The 23,684-nt window shown below is 37.1% G+C and overlaps 1 protein-coding gene across 1 annotated transcript; it reads right to left on the bottom strand.

Moving 5' to 3' along the window:
• Positions 1-11: 11 nt before the first annotated feature.
• On the bottom strand, positions 12-11,171 carry si:rp71-1d10.8. The gene is made up of 5 exons (XM_087281488.1): positions 11,134-11,171; positions 9,424-9,709; positions 6,865-8,223; positions 4,427-5,800; positions 12-2,106 (listed from the first exon to the last, which is right to left on the bottom strand). The coding sequence occupies exons 2-5, from the start codon at positions 9,702-9,704 to the stop codon at positions 483-485; spliced, it is 4,638 nt and encodes a 1,545-aa protein (XP_087137614.1). The 5' UTR covers positions 9,705-9,709; positions 11,134-11,171; the 3' UTR covers positions 12-482.
• Positions 11,172-23,684: the final 12,513 nt, after the last annotated feature.

Below are 23,684 nucleotides of genomic sequence, written 5' to 3' on the forward strand. Positions count from 1 at the left end.
CTGAGTCAAAAGGGCTTTCAGTCTTCATGTGAGAATAATAGTTGAGAACAAGGATCATTGCTTGTGAAAGATCTGCACCATTAGGTGACCATAAAGAGGTGCATGCAATATTGCACCAATTTATTCTGCATGTACATGCAGAAAAACAGACCAGCATTGAACATTCATTTACCATTTTCAATGAACAGTTTTTAAATAAGTACACAAAACAGTATCTCAGTCCATGGATTAATAAAACTTTGAAGAGATGGCATAATTAATTTAAAACAATTAAAAACATCATAATTAATTAAAAACAAATAAAAAAGTTGCTGTGGGTGACACTCCATTCACTGAACTGTGTATACTATATAAAAAGCTTAAATCAAATTTTTTTCAGATTTTCCAAAAGCCTGCTTTGACCAAATATATGATCAAAAATCAATTTTTGTCAGTGAATATACATTTAAACACTTGTTTTCTATTATTTTTTCGTCTTTGCTTTAGTGATCAACAACAGAAACCCATTCATATATTCCATCCTCTTCTGCACAAGACTCGTGATAGCAGGCCTTACAGTTGGTGCATCTGATCCACGCTTCAGAAGCTTTCGGATCATTATCTGTGCCATGTTTTATTAGACAGCCACCGCAATTGTAGGAGGTGGTCTTTCGTATTTGTTTTAAATGCTCATTGTAAAAAAGGTCCTGTAAGTTTTCTTGCAAATATGGCACAGTGTTGCCTTTGGGTGTCTTTACCCACCTACTATTTTGTACAACAACAAAGTCTTTGAATGAAGCCACTTCAGCAGCTGCAGGTTGATTCAAGCCAGTGCTGCAATGTGCTTCATCTTCAGCAGGTGCTGTAAAACCTTGCAGGCTGGAGAGAGAAAGTTCATACTCAATGGAGGCAAACTCATTTATTGGGAACATCCCCATTGTCCTGAACCCACTCTGAGCTCTTTCCACAGTGGCAGTTTTCTTCCATGTTTCCATAAAAACAGAACAATAATGACCTTTGGGCAACTTCATGTCTTCATGTTGAGGATGCCACTGATTGGTGATCGCTTCACACCAGTTGTGTTTAAGACTTTGAAACAGAGCTTGGCTTGATTGTTGCAATGCAGGATAGCATATGACTTCCACATTGTTCTGGTTCATGAGACTGAGGAAGCTGAGATTAAAGACATGGCGGCTCTGGTCATCGAGAAGCAGAAGGTGGGGTCTGGTGTCGTCTTTCGGGAGCTGTGCCACAAACATTTCACCCCACTCATTAAACATGTCTGCAGTTATCCAGCCGCTTTCTGATGCTCTCATGCACATGTTTTCAAGAGACGCGCTCAACCACTCATTTCTCACCATGCTTCCTTTAAAAATGATAAGTGGAGCAAATGTTCCACAGGCATTGAATGCTGCTAATAAAGCAGAAATCTCTTCAGTTTCCCCTTCAGTGTTGATCTGAAAGCAAGGGTCTTCTCCTTCATTGACATATTGCTCAGACAAAAAAATGTCTTGTAGTTCTGATAAATCACACTTCCAAATATGTGAAGGTATGTCCTTAATTCCCAATGCATCAAGAGTGACTTTGTACATTCTGAACCAGCTACTCAGTTCCTTTTCATTCATTGTTGTAGCTGGTGATATGGCTTCTGGTTTCTTTATTTGCAGCCCAGGGTTTCGCTTCATAAAGCCCTCAAACCAGTAATAGCCAGCCTTTTGTTTGTCTTCTGAAAATCCTTGTATGCCATTTATTTTGGCAAACTCAAAAGCAAGAGACTGAACATCAGTCTTCCTCAACAGGAAGCCTCTCTCTACAAGCGAGGTGAGAAGGTTTGCTAACTCGCGTTCAGATTCAACAGGAATGAATGGTTTTCTTCCAGGTGCATGTTCAGATCCCTCAACTAGTCCTTTCAAACGTCTTTGAAGAGTTGTTTTCGGCAAGTTCCACTTCCTTGCAAGCAAACGTACCACAGGTTTCTTGCCTGATTCAACCTGCAGTTTATACTCCTCTAGCGCACCTTTCATTTGGTCTTCTTTCCACAGATTCATCCTCAGTCCTTTTCTTCCTTTGAGCTGTATTTCATCTTGTTGTATTTCTGACATTTCGGTTAGGTTAGGTGTCATGTGTCTATAAAAAAAAGATAAAACAATGCAATTAAATTATTTCTACCCTTTCTTCCACTAATAAAACTGAAATAAATGTAAATTAAATCTAACAATGCATAAAAAACTAAATTCACTTGATTAAATTGGAAACCAAAAATATTTAATTTTATTCATGAATACATAAAATAATACTAAAAGAGCACTGCTGTGGGTAAAACAGCTTTAGGGTAAGCAGCCCACACTGTTAGGATCCCTAATTAGCATTCAGTGATTATACATATGCTCCAGGGCGCTGTATATTTAAATGAGGACCTTTTTCATTCATCATTTAAAGAGTTTCATATACTGGCAAACACTCTTTCTACAAGAAGCACTACTACATCTTTGTTTTCCATTTGCCACGGACAAACACCAAATGGTACCACTGGTGTGTGTACTTTCATAGAATTTATGTGGCATAACAATTATGGACTTCTCATTCAGTATGTGACCCCCTATAAGTATTTAAAATCTCTCCGTGAGCGATCATACATGTGCGGATATATCTGCACCAGCTCTGCTACTCGACTCTCTAAGAGGGTTTAAGTCATAATTAACTGACAGGTACCAGTTTGTAAATATAAATGGACAGCTTTTACAAGTGAGGCCAGAAAAGAATTGGGTGCCTAAAGAATCAGTTTAAGGCCCTTTAATATTTACATTATCCATGCTGTGCCTGGGAGACTTCATTAGAAGGCACTGGATTAGCTTTAAGTGCTTTGCAGATGATAATCAATAATATATTTTAACAAAACCTGATGAGACATCTGAACTGTCTAAGCTGAATGCATGCATTAAAGATGTAAAAGACTGGATGACCAACAATTTCCTTCCATTAAATTCAGACAAAACAGATGTATTACTTATAAGCCGAAATCCTGTATACAACAGATCTCTCAACATGACCTGTAATTAGAGGTTTATATAGTATTTTAGCAGCAACTTAACTTTTAAAAACCATCTCTCCCATGTCACAAAAATAGCCTTCTTTCATCTGACAAATGTTGCTACGCTGAGAAGCAAGCTATCTATCTCAGATGCAGGAAAGCTAGTTCATGCTTTTATGGCCACTTGATTTTAACTGCTGTAATGCTCTGTTTGCTGGTTGACTGGCATCCTCTATAATAAACTTCTGTTAGTGCAAAAATGCAACAGCTAGAGTTCTTACCAAGTCAAGTAAATATGATCATGTCACCCCAATTTCATCTTCCTTACACTGGCTGCATGTTAAGTGCTGTAATGTTTATAAATGTTTGCTTCTTACCTATAAAGCTTAAAATAGTCTAGCTCCTGTTTATCTAACCAACCTTCTGTCTAGCTACAATCCAACCAACTTTTTAAGATCTCAAACCTCAGGGCTTCTGGTAGTACCCAGAATAGCAAAGTCCTTTAAAGGAGGGAGAACGTTTTCATATATGGCTCCTAAGCTCTGGAATAGCCTTCCTGATATTGTCCGAGGCTTAGACACACTCTCAGTTTAAACCTAGATTGAAGCCCTATATTTTTGGTAAAGCAAACACACAATGCATCACATGACGGTTGAATACGTGAGTTTGCTCCATGCAGGTGAGTGGGCTTGACAATCCACCAGAAGGACACACTCTTCCTGTCTTTATACACCAGGATATGTTTTTAGAAATAATTCAATGTTTTATAAGTTTGTTTCTATGATTGTTAAGATAGCACCTATTTTCATTTATAGCACTTCATTTCAAACTGACAAATACATCTCTTGTTTTTAAGTATATTATGAACAGCAGCTACGCTAATTATTTTTTTTGCTCTCTATTTCCACCTGGGGGTGTCCAAGGCCTCTAGAGATTGCGCAGCGCCACTTGATGAGATTCAAGGCCTGTGAAGAGATGATGCCAACCATCCAAGGATTTCGAAGACGACACATACACTTAATACTCTTCATTGAACATGTACACAGACATCACGTATATCCTATATAACTGCAGGTTAACTATGTTGATCTGTAATAACTTTAACTGTTAAAAGTTATTAGTAATTAGTCACTATTAATTAAAGGTATTAGTAACTAATAAAGGTACAGTAACTAATAACCTTAATTTATCAGATTTTGATTGTAATGTAATAATGTTCATCTTCTGTAAAGTTGCTTTGAAATAATTATTATTGTAAAAAGTGCTATACAAAAAAACTGGAATCGAATGTTCTTTTAGACAGCCACTTCAAATGTAGAAGGTGGGGTGTCTTTTTTGTTTTAAATGTTCATTATAAATTAGGTGCTCTGAAATTACTATTTTTTTGCAAACATGGCATAGGGTGTCTTTACTCACTTGCTGGTTGTTTGAACATTGACAGAGTCTTTGAATGAAGCCATTTCAGCAGCTGGAGTTTCATCCAAACCACTTTCAGTGCTGCAATGTGCTTCATCTTTAACAGGCGCTGTGAAACTCTCCAGGGTGGAAGAGGGAAGTTCATGCTCAATGGAGGCAAACTCATTTATTGGGAACATCCCCATTGTCCTGAACCCATCCTGAGCTGTCTCCAAAGTGGCAGTTTTCTTCCATGTTTCCATAAAAACAGAACAATAATGGCCTTTGGGCAACTTCATGTCTACACATTGATTACTCCACCAATCGGTGATCGCTTCACACCAGTTGTGTTTAAGACTTTGAAACAGAGCTTGGCTTGATTGTTGCAATGCAGGATAGCATATGACTTCCACATTGTTCTGGTTCATGATACTGAGAAAGCTGAGATTAAAGACATGGCGGCTCTGGTCATCGAGAAGCAGAAGGTGGGGTCTGGTGTCGTCTTTCGGGAGCTGTGCCACAAACGTTTCACCCCAGTCATTAAACATGTCTGCAGTTATCCAGCCGCTTTCTGATGCTCTCATGCACATGTTTTCAAGAGACGCGCTCAACCACTCATTTCTCACCATGCTTCCCTTAAAAATGATAAGTGGAGCAAATGTTCCACAGGCATTGAATGCTGCTAATACAGCAGAAACCTCTTCAGTTTCCCCTTCAGTGTTAATCTGAAAGCAAGGATCTTCTCCTTCATTGACATATTGCTCAGACAAAAAAATGTCTTGTAGTTCTGATAAATCACACTTCCAAATATGTGAAGGTATGTCCTTGATTCCCAATGCATCAAGAGTGGCTTTGTACATTCTAAACCAGCTACTCAGTTCCTTTTCATTCATTGTTGTAGCTGGTGATATGGCTTCTGGTTTCTTTATTTGCAGCCCAGGGTTTCGCTTCATAAAGCCCTCAAACCAGTAATAGCCAGCCTTTTGCTTGTCTTCTGAAAATCCTTGTATGCCATTTATTTTAGCAAACTCAAAAGCAAGAGACTGAACATCAGTCTTCGTCAACAGGAAGCCTCTCTCTACAAGCGAGGTGAGAAGGTTTGATAACTCCCGTTCAGATTCAACAGGAATGAATGGTTTTCTTCCAGATGCATGTTCAGATCCCTTAATAAGTCCTTTCACACGTCTTTGGAGGGTTGTTTTCGGTAGTTTCCACTTCCTTGCAAGCAATCGTACCACAGGTTTCTTCCCTGATTCAACCTGCAGTTTATACTCCTCTAGCGCACCTTTCATTTGGTCTTCTTTCCACAGATTCATCTTCAATCCTTTTCTTCCTTTGAGCTGTATTTCATCTTGTTGTATTTCTGACATTTCGGTTAGGTTCGGTGTCATGTGTCTATTCAAAAAGATAAAACAATTCAGTTAAATTAGGTTTACCCTTTTCTCTGCTAATAAAAACAATAACATCACTCGCTCATGCAATTTCCTTCAGTTTAGTCCCTGATTTATCTGGGGTCACACCACAGCAGAATGAATCCCCAATTACTCTGTCATAAGTTTATTTTTTTATGCGGTGTATGCGCTCTGAACATTACCATGATGCAGGTCATGCCTTAGAGACTCTGAAAGTTTAATATTAATTCATTTTTTTAAACATTTTTTGGCACACCAATGCATATTAAGTAAGTGCAGCAGTCCAGACACATTGAAATATTTGCAATATATTATGCCCTACTGAACACTGGGGTCACGCATAAGAAAAGTCCAAACAGAGCAGCTCTGATTCACTATAAGGCATTAATTAAAAAATAATCTGAACACTGATGTGACAGAATGAGAGTTAAATGAAATGTTCCTCCCATTCATCTGTGTCTATACTGTGTAAGTGTGCGGAAATAGAGGATATAACAAGTCTTTTAGGTATGATCTCGTAGCTCTTTGAATTCAGAAAGTGCCCTGGATGTTCTGGACATTATAAGCAAAACCAACATGTTGTCATGCTACGTGACTATAAAGGCCCTAGAAAGACACAACAATATGTTTGCCAAATTCGATATGATGCTGCAAAATACTTTATACATGCTAATAAACAGCCAATATCTCAATAATAGGCAGGTAATAAGTCACTAGTTAATACTGAAAACTGTGCGTTTTTTTTTTAAGAATTTGGAATCCTTCAAAAAAGTTTTTAGTATTTTTCAGTGAATAATTTTAGAATCATTGAAACATTTTGAAACTGAATGGTTGAAATATGTCTAAGGATTAATTCAACTTAGAAATGATGGCATATTTATATTAAAACAAGCTTCTGGATCATAATCTGTGCCATGTTCTATCAGACAGCCACTTTAACTGTATAAGGTGGGGTGTATTTTTGTTTTAAATGACCATTATAAAGAAGGTGCTCTGAGTTTTTTTATTTATTTTTTTACAAACATGGCATAGGGTGTCTTTACTCACCTGCTGCTTATTTGAACTCTGACAAACTCTTTGAATGAAGCTACTTCAGCAGCTGGAGGTTCATCCAGGCCACTTTCAATGCTGCAATTTGCTTCATCTTCAACAGACGCTGTGAAACCCTCCAGGGTGGAAGGAGAAATTTCAAGCTCAATGGAGGCAAACTCATTAATTGGGAACATCCCCATTGTCCTGAACCCATCTCGAGCTCTTTCCACAGTGGCAGTTCTACTCCATGTTTCCATAAAAACAGAACAATAATGACCTTTGGGCAACTTCATGTCTTCATGTTGAGGATGCCACTGATCGGTGATCGCTTCACACCAGTTGTGTTTAAGACTTTGAAACAGAGCTTGGCTTGATTGTTGCAATGCAGGATAGCATATGACTTCCACATTGTTCTGGTTCATGATACTGAGAAAGCTGAGATTAAAGACATGGCGGCTCTGGTCATCGAGAAGCAGAAGGTGGGGTCTGGTGTCGTCTTTCGGGAGCTGTGCCACAAACGTTTCACCCCAGTCATTAAACATGTCTGCAGTTATCCAGCCGCTTTCTGATGCTCTCATGCACATGTTTTCAAGAGACGCGCTCAACCACTCATTTCTCACCATGCTTCCTTTAAAAATGATAAGTGGAGCAAATGTTCCACAGGCATTGAATGCTGCTAATACAGCAGAAACCTCTTCAGTTTCCCCTTCAGTGTTGATCTGAAAGCAAGGGTCTTCTCCTTCATTGACATATTGCTCAGACAAAAAAATGTCTTGTAGTTCTGATAAATCACACTTCCAAATATGTGAAGGTATGTCCTTAATTCCCAATGCATCAAGGATATCTTTGTACATTCTGAACCAGCTACTCAGTTCCTTTTCATTCATTGTTGTAGCTGGTGATATGGCTTCTGGTTTCTTTATTTGCAGCCCAGGGTTTCGCTTCATAAAGCCCTCAAACCAGCAACAGCCAGCCTTTTGCTTGTTTTCTGAAAATCCTTGTATGCCATTTATTTTGGCAAACTCAAAAGCAAGAGACTGAACATCAGTCTTCCTCAACAGGAAGCCTCTCTCTACAAGCGAGGTGAGAAGGTTTGCTAACTCCCGTTCAGATTCAACAGGAATGAATGGTTTTCTTCCAGATGCATGTTCAGATCCCTCAACTAGTCCTTTCAAACGTCTTTGAAGAGTTGTTTTCGGCAAGTCCCACTTCCTTGCAAGCAAACGTACCACAGGTTTCTCCCCTGATTCAACCTGCAGTTTATACTCCTCTAGCGCACCTTTCATTTGGTCTTCTTTCCACAGATTCATCTTCAGTCCTTTTCTTCCTTCGAGATGGCTTTCATCTCGCTGTTCTCGGTCAGGTGCCAGTTCTCTATAAAAAGACAAAACAATGTTGAATTGGGTCTACTCCACTAATAAAATTACGTTTCGCACATATGTCATCCTCGGCTACAGTTAATCTATCACTTCTGTACAAAACTTTAAATATATACAGCAACACACGAGAAAGATCCAAGATTTACGCTGCTGGCACCATTGAAAACGTTTGGCATTGGAAGAAGTGACCAAAAGTTTGGCAATTGCAGCCTGGTCATGTACACTGACCCAGGGGTTTTTAGTGAAAAGACTAGGGTTAAGGAACATGTTTAATTCTGCATTGAGTTGGGCAGCTGTGGTTTTATGTTTTTTGAAAACAATCGGGGTTAGCACCCAGGCATATCTTTCAGAAAACTTCCTCTTGTGCCGACGGTGGATGTGGTTCATCCTTTTGGTGTTATGCTGACATTACTCTGGATACCGTGGCTCTTAAAACATCACAAGAACTTGCTATCTTGGTCACAGATAGGCAAGCAAGATACACACCAACAATTAGTTTTCTTCTGAACTATGATATGTCACCCATAATGTTGTGTGCATTACAATATTTTAAGCAAAATTGTGACATTACTTTGCTAACGGAACCTTCATACTCTGCACATACTGGTGGAAAGTGCAATCAATGAAGAACAAATGTACTCATGAAACCTCCAACACTAAATTGACCACTGTTTCAGTTTCATTGTCCAACCCCTGTTTGTTTGATATGTAATGCTCGACAAAATAAAGAACTCATTACTTGGACACTGTTTGTGCATCTCTCTCTCTCTCTCTCTCTCTCTCTCTAAGCAGTGATTTCATTTGTATTTGTTCCAATGAATTTATTCCCATTATTGGTTCTAATTTGCCTATTTTTATTACTGACTGTTCACTCAAATTCAAAAATGTTTTATCTTTATTAAGTAAGGCTAGCAGTTTCTTCTTTTATATTGAAATGAAATTAAGATTTGTGAAATTTACTAGATTGCTAAATGGCATTATTTATTAGAATCATACATGATTCAAAACAATGAATAAGCTAGAATATCTAAGATGATCTTTTTTAAACCAGTAATAAACTGGGATGAAGTGAAAATCTAAACAACCGGCCTGACTTCACAAGTGGTAAAAATCCTTAACATTGAGCCATGCTAATATTTTAGGTAGCCACTGTAGATATAAGTATGTATATAGCAAAATAAGAAGGTTCACTCACCCTAATTCAGATTTAACAGGAATGAATGTTGTTCTTCCAGATTCACACCCAGATCTCGCAAGAAGTCCTTTCAAACGTCTTTGAAATGTTGTTTTCGGCAAGTTCCACTTCCTTGCAAGCAATCTTACCACAGGTTTCTTCCCTGATTCAACCTGCACTTTATACTCCTCTATCGCAGCTTTCATTTGGTTCTCCTTCCACTGATTCATCTTCAGCCCTTTTCTTCCTTTGAGCTGTCTTTCATCTTGCAGTTTTTCTGACTGCTTCCGAATAGGTGCCATTTTTTCTATAAAAAATAATGTTTTTGAATTAGGTCTACACTCCACTAAATATATTGTTTTACAAGTATACTTTGCACTCATCTACAATTAAATAACCAAATCTATGCAACTTTTATTATATACTGACCATGTGTGTACGCACACACATTTTAGTGTTGTCAAACATATTGATATAAATACCTCCCTTATAAAAATCATAATTTAAATAATTGATGTGAACAATTTAAAGATAATAAATTAGACAGTTAAACAGCAATTCAGGCCAATGCAATAACATCAATCCAGTTCATATCAGCACTTTACAGGGTTTCTGCAGGTTTCATCAAGTCAAATTTCAGACTTTTTAAGACCCCCTTAAGACCACCAAGAATAAAGTTTTCAACTTATACAAGGTTAAACACTAAGGATTTTTTTTTTCTTATGACCCAATAAGATGAATCATATAATTGTTTTTATTTTTTATTTATTTATTTTTTGCCCGCTTAGGGAATTTAATGGGGAATTTGCTGTAAAAATGTCTATAGGGTGTAGTGAATTGAATCTTAAATATAAAGAATAAGATTTTATTGAGATGTATTGTTGGTTATTGGACAGATCTCAGCCCGATGAAGTAGCTTTATTTGGACATTGCAAAATTAAGAACTGGTTAAAACGATTTAAGACCTACAACACAATATTTCAGCTAATTTAAGACTTTTTAAGGCGTAAAATGTAGTTTTTGAAATTGAAGACACTTTAAGACTTTTTAAGACTCAGTGGACACCCTGACTTTAGTTCTTTCAGCCACAATAAAGACCCTCAGGTGTAAAATCATGGTTAACAACACTCTTAAAACGTTAATATTTTCTCACAATGAATTTAAATATCTGTAAACATGGCACCTTTGCTATTTTTAAATTCAAAATGCTCTAAATTTTACTTTTTTATTTTCTATTAGGAATAAATGTATTTATCAGCATGATGTCATAAAAATGTTATCATATAATAGCCTCGTATAAAAGCTAGGTAGCTAGTGCTATTTTTTGTCATTTTGTTATCTTTTACCCATCCTACAGATAAAACTGATCTGATTCAAACTACTCAAACCTTTAAACAACAGAAGAAGAAACATTGGACATTACATTAGTATCCAGTTTCCTGTAGAATATTAGAAAGCAGCGAGCTTTTGATTAGATCCGTGTATGACGGCGAATGTTCATTTTTAATCAGAAGAGCTTTGAATCGTCCCACAATAACGGGCAGCAGCTGTCCCACTTTACCTTAACATGCTAACGTGCTAAGCTAAGCTAAGTGGGTCACAATAATAAACCTTCTTTCAAATAATCGAATGTGTCTTTCAGAAAATGCCAATTAATATATTTAAAATAAAAGTACACCGAAAAATACATTAATAAAAGCTTCTATGCAGAGTATTTATCAATGAACTTACCATGTGGTTGTTGTGTAGAAGCAAACCAATGATGTCACGTCAAATCGGCCACATTGTGTTAATTATTCATGAGTGCTACAATATGATTGGCTCCTGATACTTTAAGAATAATCAAGAAATATATGTAGTTGACCCACTTTACCTTATGTCCCACTTTTCCGGACGTCTCTCTTAACGCCCTTAATCTTGAAATGCTATCTCTGGGTTTCTGCAGTTGCTGTAAAACAGGCTAAAGGCGGGTTATAAAATAAAATGTTATTTACATTTAGAGGGTGGAAAGGCCATGCAGAATCAATTGGCCTTGACATTTTATAGTGAAACTCAACGGGATTAACTGCACCATTTGAACAATCTGGGCTATGTATATGAAACGTACAAAGATGCACTTACGGGAACAGTGATGTTAATACAATTTCACTGCACTTAATTTAGAACGTTTTTAAAAAAGAAAATCTAAAAGCTAAGCAGATTGCATTAATAGCCCATATGGTTCTCTTTTATTGATCATATAACCAACTTCATATGCACTTCAAACATTTACTAACTTTAAACATCATAAATTGTATTAAAGGCATAGACAGCACAGCATTAATCGGAGCCTTTCTTTTTGTAATGTTCCTTGAACTTTTTCCTGCATGTAATTTATTGGATTAACCTTTTTATTTAAACACTGACATTTTACTTTTCGTTGAGCTTTGTGCTCTGTTGACCTTTTTTCAATATTGACCTAACAGTGAGGACAAGTAAGTTGTCACAATACTAGACAGTACGAAGTACAAGCTGATGTGAAATAAACGTCATGGTTTAAGTGATGCAGGTGTGAGACATGGCAACCAGCAGAAATAAAACAAAATTAATTTTGGCTAGAATAAAAGCAGTTTTTATTTTTTTTAAACATCATTTTTAAAATTTTGTGTCTTTCAACAAAATTATTCAACAAAAATATTAGCCCCTTTAAGCAAAATTTTTTTCGATAGTCTACTGAACAAACCATCATTATACATTTACTTGCCTAATTACCCTAACCTGCCTGGTTAACCTAGTTAAGCTAGTTAAGCCTTTGAATGTCACTTTAAGCTGTAAAGAAGTGTCTTGAACAATATCTAGTAAAATATTATTTACTGTCATCATGGCAAAGATAAAATAAACAAGTTTTTAGTTATTAATGAGTTATTAAAACTATTAATAAATAAACAGGGGGCCTAATAAATCAGAGGGCTAATAATTCTGACTTCAACTGTATGTATGTATATATATATATATATATATATATATATATATATATATATATATATATATATATATATATATATATATATATATATATATACATAGTATAAGAGTTCACCGCATTTTGAAAATTAATTTCTCAGTGAATATAGGTATGCAAATAATATGCAAATGTATAAAATATAAGACATATTTAATAGTATATTTTAGTCATTAAATATACAGTATAATATATATATATATATAATATTTCAGTTCTTGCAAAATATTGCAAAAAATAAATTAATGAATAAATAACTTTATAAACTGCAAAATGTCCACAATTTCAGCTACGATTTTGAAATCCAAACAAGGACAGACTTAAGGATTTGGAGTCCCTAAGCAGTTCCAGGCATGGAGTCCTTAGGGATCCTCATTTCAGTTAATTTTCCTAATTGACGCTGGCTAACCGAATATTAACCATTAACCGGTCAGATTAATATTGACTTATTATACAATTTAAAAATAAAAATAAAAATGAATTGACATCTATTTTATATCTGACACATTAAATACTGCATTACTGCAAACAACAGCATACAGAACATTAACATCAGAACATCTTCACACACCTCTGTTTCCTAAAGCATAAAAATGAATAAAATAAATAAAAAGAATAAAATAAAGTGACCTGCCCTTTATTTTTTCATTTATTCATTTTTTTTTCGCTTTGTTCATTTATTAATCTGGGGTTGCCACAGCGATATGAAACGCCAACTAATCCAGCATATATTTTAAGCAGCGGATGCCCTTCCACCTGCAACCCATCACTGGGAAACCCCCATACACAGTCATTCACACACATACCCTATGGTCAATTTAGCTTACCCAATTCACATGTAGGCCTACCACATGTCTTTGGACTTGTAGGGGGGAACCGGAGCACACGGGGGAAACCCAAAGCAGGGAGAACATGCAAACTCCACACAGAAATGCCAACGGAGGCTCGAACCAGCGACCTTCTTGCTGCAATCAGTTAGTATTCTCATTATTATTATTATTTCCTAATGGCATTATAATATTACCGGTATTTAAAGAATGTTGCAAAGAAATAGGATATAAGCCCTCTTTTACAGAACTGTCACCGTGTTAAACCAGCAGATGGCAGCAAAAGAACACTTTATATTATGACTGTCGGACGAAAACACGTTAAACTCACTTTATTTAGTTCAGTTAGTTATTTAAAATAATTTTACAAAGCACTGCTTGTTTTGATGTTACAGATCTGCAAATTTACTCAATTACCGTCAAGAGGTGAATATGGCATGTGTTTAAACCTTATTGAAGGATCTTGTATGTCTGTTGGACACTGATCGACTTCACAATGCAGGCTGGTCTGTCCGTTGATTTTTCTTCATTTTTGCTTCCTTCGCTAATGACATAGAGAGTTGAAATATCAACTTTGTAAAGATAAAGATATGTTGGCACAAGCTGTCAAAAAGCAATACATAAGGAAAATATGTGCCGTTTTTATTCAGGTGTGTCCAGACAGGTCGTCAGGCTGAACTTACCATTGGGCCTGAGTGGCTTCAACCCATGGGCCTTCACCTATTTACATTTGTTTTACTTGTTCAGAAATATGCCAGACACGTTGCCACTGCTGGCCCAGAGTGAGTGGTGAGGACTATATAAACAGGCCAGCTGGGGCTAATAGCCTCCAACTGTGTCCCAAACAATGCTTGATTCTTATTGGCTGATGGAAATTCTAAGGTATACAATTATTTTAAAATAAACACACAGCTAAAGTACTTCCAGGCAGGTCTTGACCCCATTACAGTATCATATCACTACTCTGAATAATTTCAGTTGATTCAAATTATGTACACACCTTATGTACTCACCATATATTGAAATGCAACACTTGAACCTCTTTAAGTATTTGATAGTATATTAAATGGAATAAATGACTCCAGGATGTTGAATTATTAAAAAGCAATGCACATCTGAGGTGTTGATGCGGCCATGAAGCAGTCAGTCATTCCTTACATAATACAATGGATCAGAGTCAATTACTCCTTAAAGAATCAGCACATTTGAAACCCATTTATGAATATAGTCATTTGCTTAGTTAAACAAATTAACATGTTATCAAATTGGTTGAAGTAGGGATTGAACTCCAAGGAAAAATTTAGTTTTCACTATTTACTCACCCACAAATGAAAAAAATAAAATAAAAAAACATTGTGAATCTCATTCTTTAATATTGTTATTTTAGGTGTAACATTCACAGAACGCATGCTGAAACTTATTGATGATTATTATGACTTTAAAGTTAAACTCTTAATATATTTGAAGCATAGTAGGGGCCAAAATATAATCTCAAGCCCAGACCCTTAAATCTCTCTCTGTTAGCAGTGTACAATGAGCTCATCTGGTTTAAGAATGTATTGTAATGTAAGCTGCACCAAACATAAACATTCATTTGACATAGTGCTTCTTATCAGCGCTGGTGCAGTTGAATTACAGGTGAAGACGGCTGAAAGAGCCAATCCTTTATCCCGCCATATCTGCAAATCTGGGACACATTACATGCATTATCTCTAACCTTTTTATACATTCATTTTGTGCATATTTCTCTGATTGCCTGTTTATATGCATATTCCCATAGATTATCTCTATTCATTATGCATCATGACTGATGAGAGATGTCTTTCAGGAGTTCAGCTCATGTTTCCATATCAACACTGTCCAACTACAAGTTTATGTGATGGTGAGATGCACTCAAAAAGAGAGTAAAAAGAAACAATATACCATACAAGGCGGATGGGATGAGACTAAAACAAAAAATGAAATACCTTTTTGCATATTTGTGGCCTCAAAAGGTTTTTACGATTTTCTCAACATAAAAAAAAAAAACATTAGTCACTGTGTGGCTTGGAGGGTAGCACTGTCATCTCACACAAAGTAGGTCCCTGTTTCAAGTCCCAGCTGGACCATGATGTCTTTTATATGGAGTCTGACTTTCTCCTAGTGTCCCGTGGGTTTCCTCTGGGTGCTCTGGTTTCCTCCTACATGTGGTGTTGGATATAGGTGTGTGTGTGTGTGTGTGTGTGTGTGTGTGTGTGTGTGTGTGTGTGTGTGTGTGTGTGTGTGTGTGTGTGTGTGTGTGTGAGTGTGTGTGTGTGTGTGTGTGTGAGAATAGGAGAGTGTGTGGGTGTTTCCAAATTCCCAGCACTGGGGCTTGCATGAGTAAGTGCACTCTCACAGCTGGACTGCAAGAAGGGCATCTGCCAGTAGAATATGGCCAGAGTAATTGACTGTTCATTACACTAAGCTGAAGAAAAGTAAGGGTGTGAGTGAGTGAGTGAATGTATGAGTGATTTGATTTGAATGATTTATTTCAAAGAGAATATCATACACTTAAAACAAAATATCAAACAAAATACATTTTTTCATGATCAATAAAAGTATTTACTTATCTGTAAACATTTAAAATAACAAATGAATTTAGCCGATTCGAACTGGAGAGGGGTGAAGGTTCAAGCTTATTATTTTCCCCACCCCATTTCACATCTTTCCACATCACTTTTTTGTGTTCCATATTTCTTCTTTTACTTATTTTTTTTTCTTTTTACATGAAACTTATTAAATTATTTTTTAATCTTTTAAATATTATATATTCAGATCAGTCCAAAGACATGTGGTACAGGTGAATTGGGTAGGCTAAATTGTCTGTAGTGTATGTGTGTGTGTGTGTGTGTGTGTGTGTGTGTGTGTGTGTGTGTGTGTGTGTGTGTGTGTGTGAATATTTCTCAGAGATGGGTTGTGGCTGGAAGGGCATCCGCTGTGTAAAAATGTGCTGGATAAGTTGGCGGTTCATTCTGCTGTGGCGACCCCTGATTAATAAAGGGACTAAGCCGACAAGAAAATGAATGAATATTCACATAACCATTTGTACATTTCCATCACCCTGTGTTCACCGAAGTACTGAAAATGCCAGTGCTCTTTTATAAATGATCAGCTGCTAGTGCTACTCTAATCAATTGTTTTCACATGATGTCATTGATGATGAGTGAAATTCAGATGAGCAGGAAGTGATTCTTCTACATAGAAATCGCTATCAGAACATCAAAATGTTTCTGTTTTAAGTTGTTTTTAATTGTTTAAATCGGCCCAAATAAGAAAAGCCTTCATATGCTATTTTATGATGTCTGGAAGATACATGGAAAAAACTCTAGTAATTTATAAAAAAAACATGTTTTTGAACCACATAGTAAAGTGTATAATGTGTACAACTCTTTGTTAATGAGTGCTACAGAAAACTGTAGCATAGTAAACTGTAAATACGGTAACGTTAGTGTAAACTGCGGTGTATTGTGATGGTGTATAATTATAGCATAGAAAACTGAAGCCCATCTGAATAATTTGTTTATTACTACAGTTGTCATACCACAGTAACAATGTAATTATTAAGACAGATTCATTCAAGTAATTATCTATAGTATGCTTCCAAACACTATAGTATTTACTATAGTATTTTTCCTGTAATGTAATAGCCTACAGTATCTACCGCCTCGATGATAGGCACAAATATTTTAGTTCAGTGGAAAACTCTGCCTTCTTTGATGATATAAGGATCAAGGCCAATATATGCAATTTTTAAAAATATTCATACCTCCTTTGAAATATGGTATAAATCGCAAAAATACAAACTTTCCCCTATGTGTCCCATTCAGTCTTTTACTTCCTGCCCTCCATCTGAATTTCACGCATCACCAGAACCATGTGATTGAAAACAAGCTGCATGTCGAAGCAAAGCACCTTATTATGTTGCTGGTTTCTTCTTAACATGTTTAACTCTGGTGACAACAACAGAAAAAAACAACAACATTTGCTTTGGGAAAAGACACTTTGCCCTTGATGCAAGTATTTTTTTTGTGATAGGAGTGATGGAAAACCAAATGTTTAATAGAAAATCCCTTAATTCACAAAACAAAAAAATGAGCAAAAAGGGGTTAATGAGAATAATGGGAAATGAAAACCTTAGAATTATAAGGTTCTATCTGAAATTTTTGTCAAAACTAAGTTATTGACATATTCTTATTAAATGCCAACTTATTCACATTATGAGATGTTTTTTACAAGTTGTTTACATTTCAAGACTTTTTATTCAAAAAACAAATGTTACCCACATACTGTTTACTATATGGAATGCAAAAACTTTAAAGCTCATTATCTTAAAATCATTCAGAACGCAGATGAAACCTTATAATTCCAAGGGGGACGATGTTTGACTAATCTGTCTACATCATGCCTTGTTTGATGCTGGTTACTTAGTTACCAATATACAGTCAGCTGCTCTAACAACTTGATGGGAATGCACCTAATTCACAATTCTTTTTCTTTGTTTTTATTGCAACAGTATTTTCTTCATGTCAGAACAGAAGCCCAGTTATTGTGTAATGTTGCTGTATAGGTCGGAGATATTCTATTTAACAGAGACATGGATTCTCCTACCACTGCTATGCTGATGACACCCAGCTATACCTCTCTTTTCATCCTGATGATCCCTCGGTTCCAGCTCGTATCTCAGCCTGCCTGTTGGATATTTCACACTGGATGAAAGATCATCATCTTCAGCTGAACCTCGCAAAAACGGAAATGCTTGTAGTTTCTGCCAACCCGACTCTACACCATAACTTTTCAATCCAGATGGATGGGGCAACCATTACTACATCCAAAATGGTGAAAAGCCTTGGAGTAACGATTGATGACCAACTAAACTTCTCTGACCACATTTCTAGAACTGCTCGATCGTGCAGATTTGCACTCTATAACATCAGAAAGATCCGACCCTTCTTATCTGAACATGCAGCTCAACTCCTTGTTCAAGCTCTTGTTCTCTCCAAACTGGATTACTGCAACTCTCTACTAGCTGGGCTTCCAGCTAACTCTATCAAGCCTCTTCAACTGCTCCAGAATGCAGCAGCACGAGTTGTCTTCAATGAACCTAAACGAGCACATGTCACTCCGCTGCTAGTCCGTTTGCACTGGCTGCCAGTTGCTGCTCGCATCAAATTCAAAACTCTGATGTTTGCCTACAAAGTGACTTCTGGCCTAGCACCTTCTTATCTGCACTCACTTCTGCAGATCTATGTGCCCTCCAGAAACTTGCGTTCTGTGAATGAACGTCGCCTCGTGGTTCCATCCCAAAGAGGGAAAAAATCACTTTCGCGAACGCTCACGCTCAATCTGCCCAGTTGGTGGAATGAACTCCCTAACTGCATCAGAACAGCAGAGTCACTCGCTATTTTCAAGAAACGACTAAAAACTCAACTATTTAGTCTCCACTTCACTTCCTAAGCTGCAATTGCCTCTTTGAATATCACACTAATTGTACAAAAAAAAAAAAAAAAAAAAAAAAAAAAAAAAAAAAAAAAAAAAACTACTAACACTTCCCTTCTTAGACTTTACAGACCTGAAACTTGCCTTTAGTACTTATTCATTGTTGCTCTTAGTTGTGTAAATTGCTTCCTTGTCCTCATTTGTAAGTCGCTTTGGATAAAAGCGTCTGCTAAATGACTAAATGTAAATGTAAATGTAAATAATTTTCTAGAATATTGTCCCATTTAGACCATAATGCTCTTTTGACATAATTTCTGGCTTCTTTGATGCCTCCTTTACATAATTATTCACTTTTTTGGTGCTTTCATCTCAATTTGTCTGTCACATGCTTTAAATCCTCAGCTGTGATGCAACAAGGTTCACCTTTCCTTTTATATGAACATAAAAAGCTGTTTATCTGTCCTATAACCACTCCAGGTGACTTTCCATCATATGTTTTGTACGCCCATTGCCTAAACTCAGGGGGTAGAGAGCTCCATTGGTGCCCATCTGAATACAACAATCCCAATCCCTCTATTGCTTTGTTATCAGTGATGAGGGCATACCAGGACACCAGATATATAGTGCAGGTGGGGATGCAATGTCAGGTGCAGATAGCAGGACGTTTTTAGTTGTGTACCCAGTAGTGCTGTCCCCACCTGCCCTCATAGTCTGGTGCCCCGGGATGCCCCAATCACTAAGAGCAAACCAACAGACTGAAATGTACCATGCCGGCTCACAGAAGGTATCATTTATGCAACAATATCAGTCTTAAAGCTAAAATATTTGTTTGTAATATATATGTTTTGTGGATTTATTTTTATTTATATATTTTAGTTAGCATTAAATGTCAAATCTTTAAACTGAATGGCATAATTTAAATGTATTCTAGTCTAAAGACACATCTCTTTGCACTAGCACACTTGCAAAATCGAAATGCATAGCTTTGAAATCCAAATCATTTCAAGGGATGGTCCACTACAATATCATATTTTAAACTTTAGTTGTGTGAACATAAACAACAATAATATGCCTAAAGTTCAATGCAAAGGGAGGCATTGGCCTTTAGAGAGTTAGCTTATCAAAGCCTACAGCAAACAAAGTTTGGACACTACAAAAAATACATCCAGACCAGTAAGATCATAAACTTTTAAATTTTTTTAAAACTCATTAAATTTTAGCCTCGATTTTAACTTGCCGACAGATTTTGAAAAAATCCCCAACAAATGCCTGAAATCACAGGCAAATCGGTGCTCATTTACGTGAGTAACAATCACACAACTATCAAGGATACGATATGAGAGAGTCATCGATGCCTGTGAGATATTTGGCATGCTAAATATCTCGAGCTGTTGGCGATTCAAATCATGCTGTGTGAAATGAGTTTTGACTGAAAATAACATTGGCGATCACCTACAGCCAATGAGGGAGCGGCATTCACTAGCATGGGTACCTGCAGGCCAGTGGGAGGTTGGGGGAGAAGTTAAAAGCGCTCATTTTCGGTTTATTTGGACCAAAGAAATGGAGGAAAAACTAATGTAAATTTGGCTGGAGCACCCATATCTGACGTGTCATCTGAGCAGTATCACAACCGGGTCGAAAAAGAAAAAACTTAAGGGAGAAATTGCTAATTCCCTTCAAACCCAGGTGAGCAAATATGTACATTTTTACCCCAGACTTCTTTCTGATTATGTAGTTAATAACAAAAGATATACGATGTGTTTTTGGTTGTGAGACGTAGTTTGGACAAAGTTGTCAGCGATTCTCCTTTGTAAAGTCATGCAGTGTGAAACTCCCTGTCGCCGATCCATCTTGCTGTGTAAACGATAAAGCAGTGACAAAACGCCAGCCCAGATACTCATGCAGTGTGAAAACATTTGTGACATGATTATTTTTACATTTACATTTAATCATTTAGCAGACGCTTTTATCCAAAGCGATTTTTAAAATCATGCAGTCTGAACTCGGCAATATGCGCATTCACCACGTGCATACACCCCACACAGCAAGGGGGCGTGGCCAGAGGTGCTTTAATGTTATAGAAGAGAAAGCTAAAATGCCGTCCAAACGCTGCTACAGTATTTCCACAGAGCTTGTTCTGTTTCTGTATTTGGGCTTCCAAAAGGCACGACACAAAAAGAGAAGTGCTTACAATTTAATTTAAACATGTTCCAGAAAATTATAAAAGAAATACATAGCATTTGACAAAGGACAGCTTCCAGAATCTCTCTCAGTTCAGTGGTGGATTTGGCTGAAAACTTCTCAAAGAAGGAGCAGCTCCAGCCATAACAGATGAAGCTGTGGATTGTGAGCCACAACCTGTAAGTAATTGTATTTATAAAAATGTATCTATTACATGCATAGTTTCTAGCATTAATGGTATGTTGTAGCAAGGACGCAAACAAGGATGGAAAAAAATGGGAAATGCTGTTAAGTTCATATTTATCCATCAAACTGCTGTAAACACCCACAATCTTTGTCTGTCTGTCTGTTTCTCCTGATCCTGAGCTTCACATAACTGTTGATCCAGCCTGTATGAGGAGCGAATGGTTGTCCTGGTCATAGTTAAGGCAAGATGTTTTGCCAAAGGAGAACTGCAGAGTATAAATGTTAGTAGTATTTAAGTAATTGTGACATAATTCATCCAACACTTTGTCATTATCTCATTACTTACCTGCGTCAGTTGCTTCACTTCCATGAATAACAGTGCTTCACTGGATTGGATGCACACTTCAGAATCTCACCAGAATTAGTAAGGCACCTAGATACGTTTCGCTAACAGTTTTTTGAATGCTTTAAACTTATATAGTCATTTGCTCATGTACTGTTTTTCACATATTCTTCAGTGTATTGAAGTGTATGTGATGTTAGAAGTACTGCATGACTTCATAAAAATAGTATATGACTTTATTTAATGGTTATAGTATATAGGACCCCTTCTCTCAAGGCTCTTTTTCCTTTACTTTCGTCAATTGGTGAAGTTTGTTTCTCGCCACTGTCGCCACTGTCTTGCTTGGTTTGGGACTAATGCATCGATGGATTTTCTCTTCAGTGTTTGGACTTCCAGCAGTGAAGTTTAAACCACACTGAACTAAACTAAACTGAACTTCAACTCTGAAACTGGTCTGACAGTTTCAATTTACTAGAACTTCTGTGTTAAGCTGCTTTGACACAATCTACATTGTAAAAGCGCTATAGAAATAAAGACGAATTGAGTTGAGTTGTCTTGTTTCATGTACATATTGCTGACACTAAATGGTCAAAGCTCCATTGTGTTTATTAATTACAAGCAACCTTCTCTTAACCTTAACCCTTACTAATAAAATGTTAAATACATATACTGAATGTCATTTTACCTTGTTCTTCCTTGGAAGTGACAAATCCAGACTAGTGTTTAGAGTTCAGAATTTCAAATCCATCATCACAGAAGAGCTTGTTGCCCCGTCCTAGCATATTTATAATAACATTGGTCCATCAAAATGGCCTTTCCGTGACTGATTCTTAAATTCGTTCCCTGCAGACATGAAAATTTGGTAACATCCCGGCTTTGATCTGTATTACACAGCAGCCTGCAAGCTTCTTCTCATGTAAAATCAATTAAATAAATAAATACTGTTAGAAATCAGCGTGAGAAAAGCTTCAAAAGCCACTTCCCAAGAGAAGGCAACTCCATTTACAGAACTGATGGATTACATTCCATCTTCAGACATATTTTGGGATAAATGTGATTACATTCAGAAGCTTTTTGCCTTTTTTCCTCCCGTTTTCATTCTACAGTTGCTTACGCAAGCATTTGAGATGTTCACTTATCTGTGAACGGTTTTCCTCGCATCGAAAGTCTGCTGTTTAAACTGATGTCGTTTCATTGACTGATGTGGCCAGGGCTGAGAGAAAAGAAAAGCACCATTTGATTTATCAAACAGCCGTCTCATAAAAAGACAAAAGCGAGATATGAAGAAAAACTGCTGCTTGTCGTAGACTCTGAAAGCATTTCAAGCTCAGGTCAAAGTTATAAACCTTTGAGAGGATAACAAACGCCTTTTCAGTTTCCATTGCCGTGTGCCACGCTGCGAAGCCTTCTGAGTTACTCTTCCCGGAAAAATAGCCCATTTATCCAGAGAGAACTGAAGAGAGGACAACATCCCCAACAGTACTCGCACTAAAAGTCCAACCAACTCATTACAAGTCCAGAACAAAGGGCAAACAGCATACGCTTTGTCTAAAACACGGCTAATAGCCTGACATTCGCTTGTAAATCATCTCATTAGAGGGTTTCACCACACACCTCAATCTACCTCCAGTGACTTTTTCAGCTCAGTCAGCGCAAGACGTCAGAGTTAAGGCTCAGGCTTAAGGCCTAAATTTCCCCTCACATTTTAAAGGTTAGATTCATTATTAGCATCCCACGAGGGACATGAAATCTTCAAATATGCAAAAAGGCCAACACGAATTAGCGGAGGTCCCACAAGCACATTAAGCGCGGTGAAAATAAGCAAAATAACCTCATAGCTTGGTTGCATTAAAAATTGAAGAGCTGAAAAGCAAACAGAGAGCTTCACACGGAATTGCTAGCCCGTGTGTGCGAGTGCTAATTGCTATGTTCGATTTCCCACTGGCCGGCCGGCACTCCTCTTAGACTTTGATTAAGCGAGAGCTCACCAAGCACAAAGGCCATTATCACACTTGACATTTGAGTTGTGTAAATGAAGCATTTTGAGAATTTTCACCTAAAAAACGCCAAAGTCTGTTCTCCAGGGCTGATGAGGGAGCACTTAACTCAGCAAGTCACTCCAAAATGCAATCAGGGGAAAAGACGATCCTCAGCCCTTCAGATAACTCCCTCGGTACGGCTCCTGTGATCAACCGCAAAGCTGAAATGGGGTCTAGGGTCATGCGAATTCAGTGATAATGGCCAAGCTGGTGTTTTTAAGAGTTAGCAACTCAACTGCGTCATCATT

This window comes from Danio rerio, chromosome 14 (genome assembly GCF_052040795.2).
Source record: "Danio rerio strain M-AB ecotype USA chromosome 14, GRCz13ab, whole genome shotgun sequence".
NCBI classification, from domain to species: domain Eukaryota; kingdom Metazoa; phylum Chordata; class Actinopteri; order Cypriniformes; family Danionidae; genus Danio; species Danio rerio.

Excerpts from the sequence above, each read along its gene's own strand:
- si:rp71-1d10.8 (XM_087281488.1), bottom strand. The coding sequence starts at position 9,704 with ATGGCACCTATTCGGAAGCAGTCAGAAAAACTGCAAGATGAAAGACAG. Across the intron at positions 5,801-6,864 it reads AGAGTTCAAATAAGCAGCAG|ACACATGACACCGAACCTAA; the intron begins GTGAGTAAAGAC and ends CTTTTTGAATAG. Across the intron at positions 2,107-4,426 it reads AATGTTCAAACAACCAGCAA|ACACATGACACCTAACCTAA; the intron begins GTGAGTAAAGAC and ends TTTTTTTTATAG.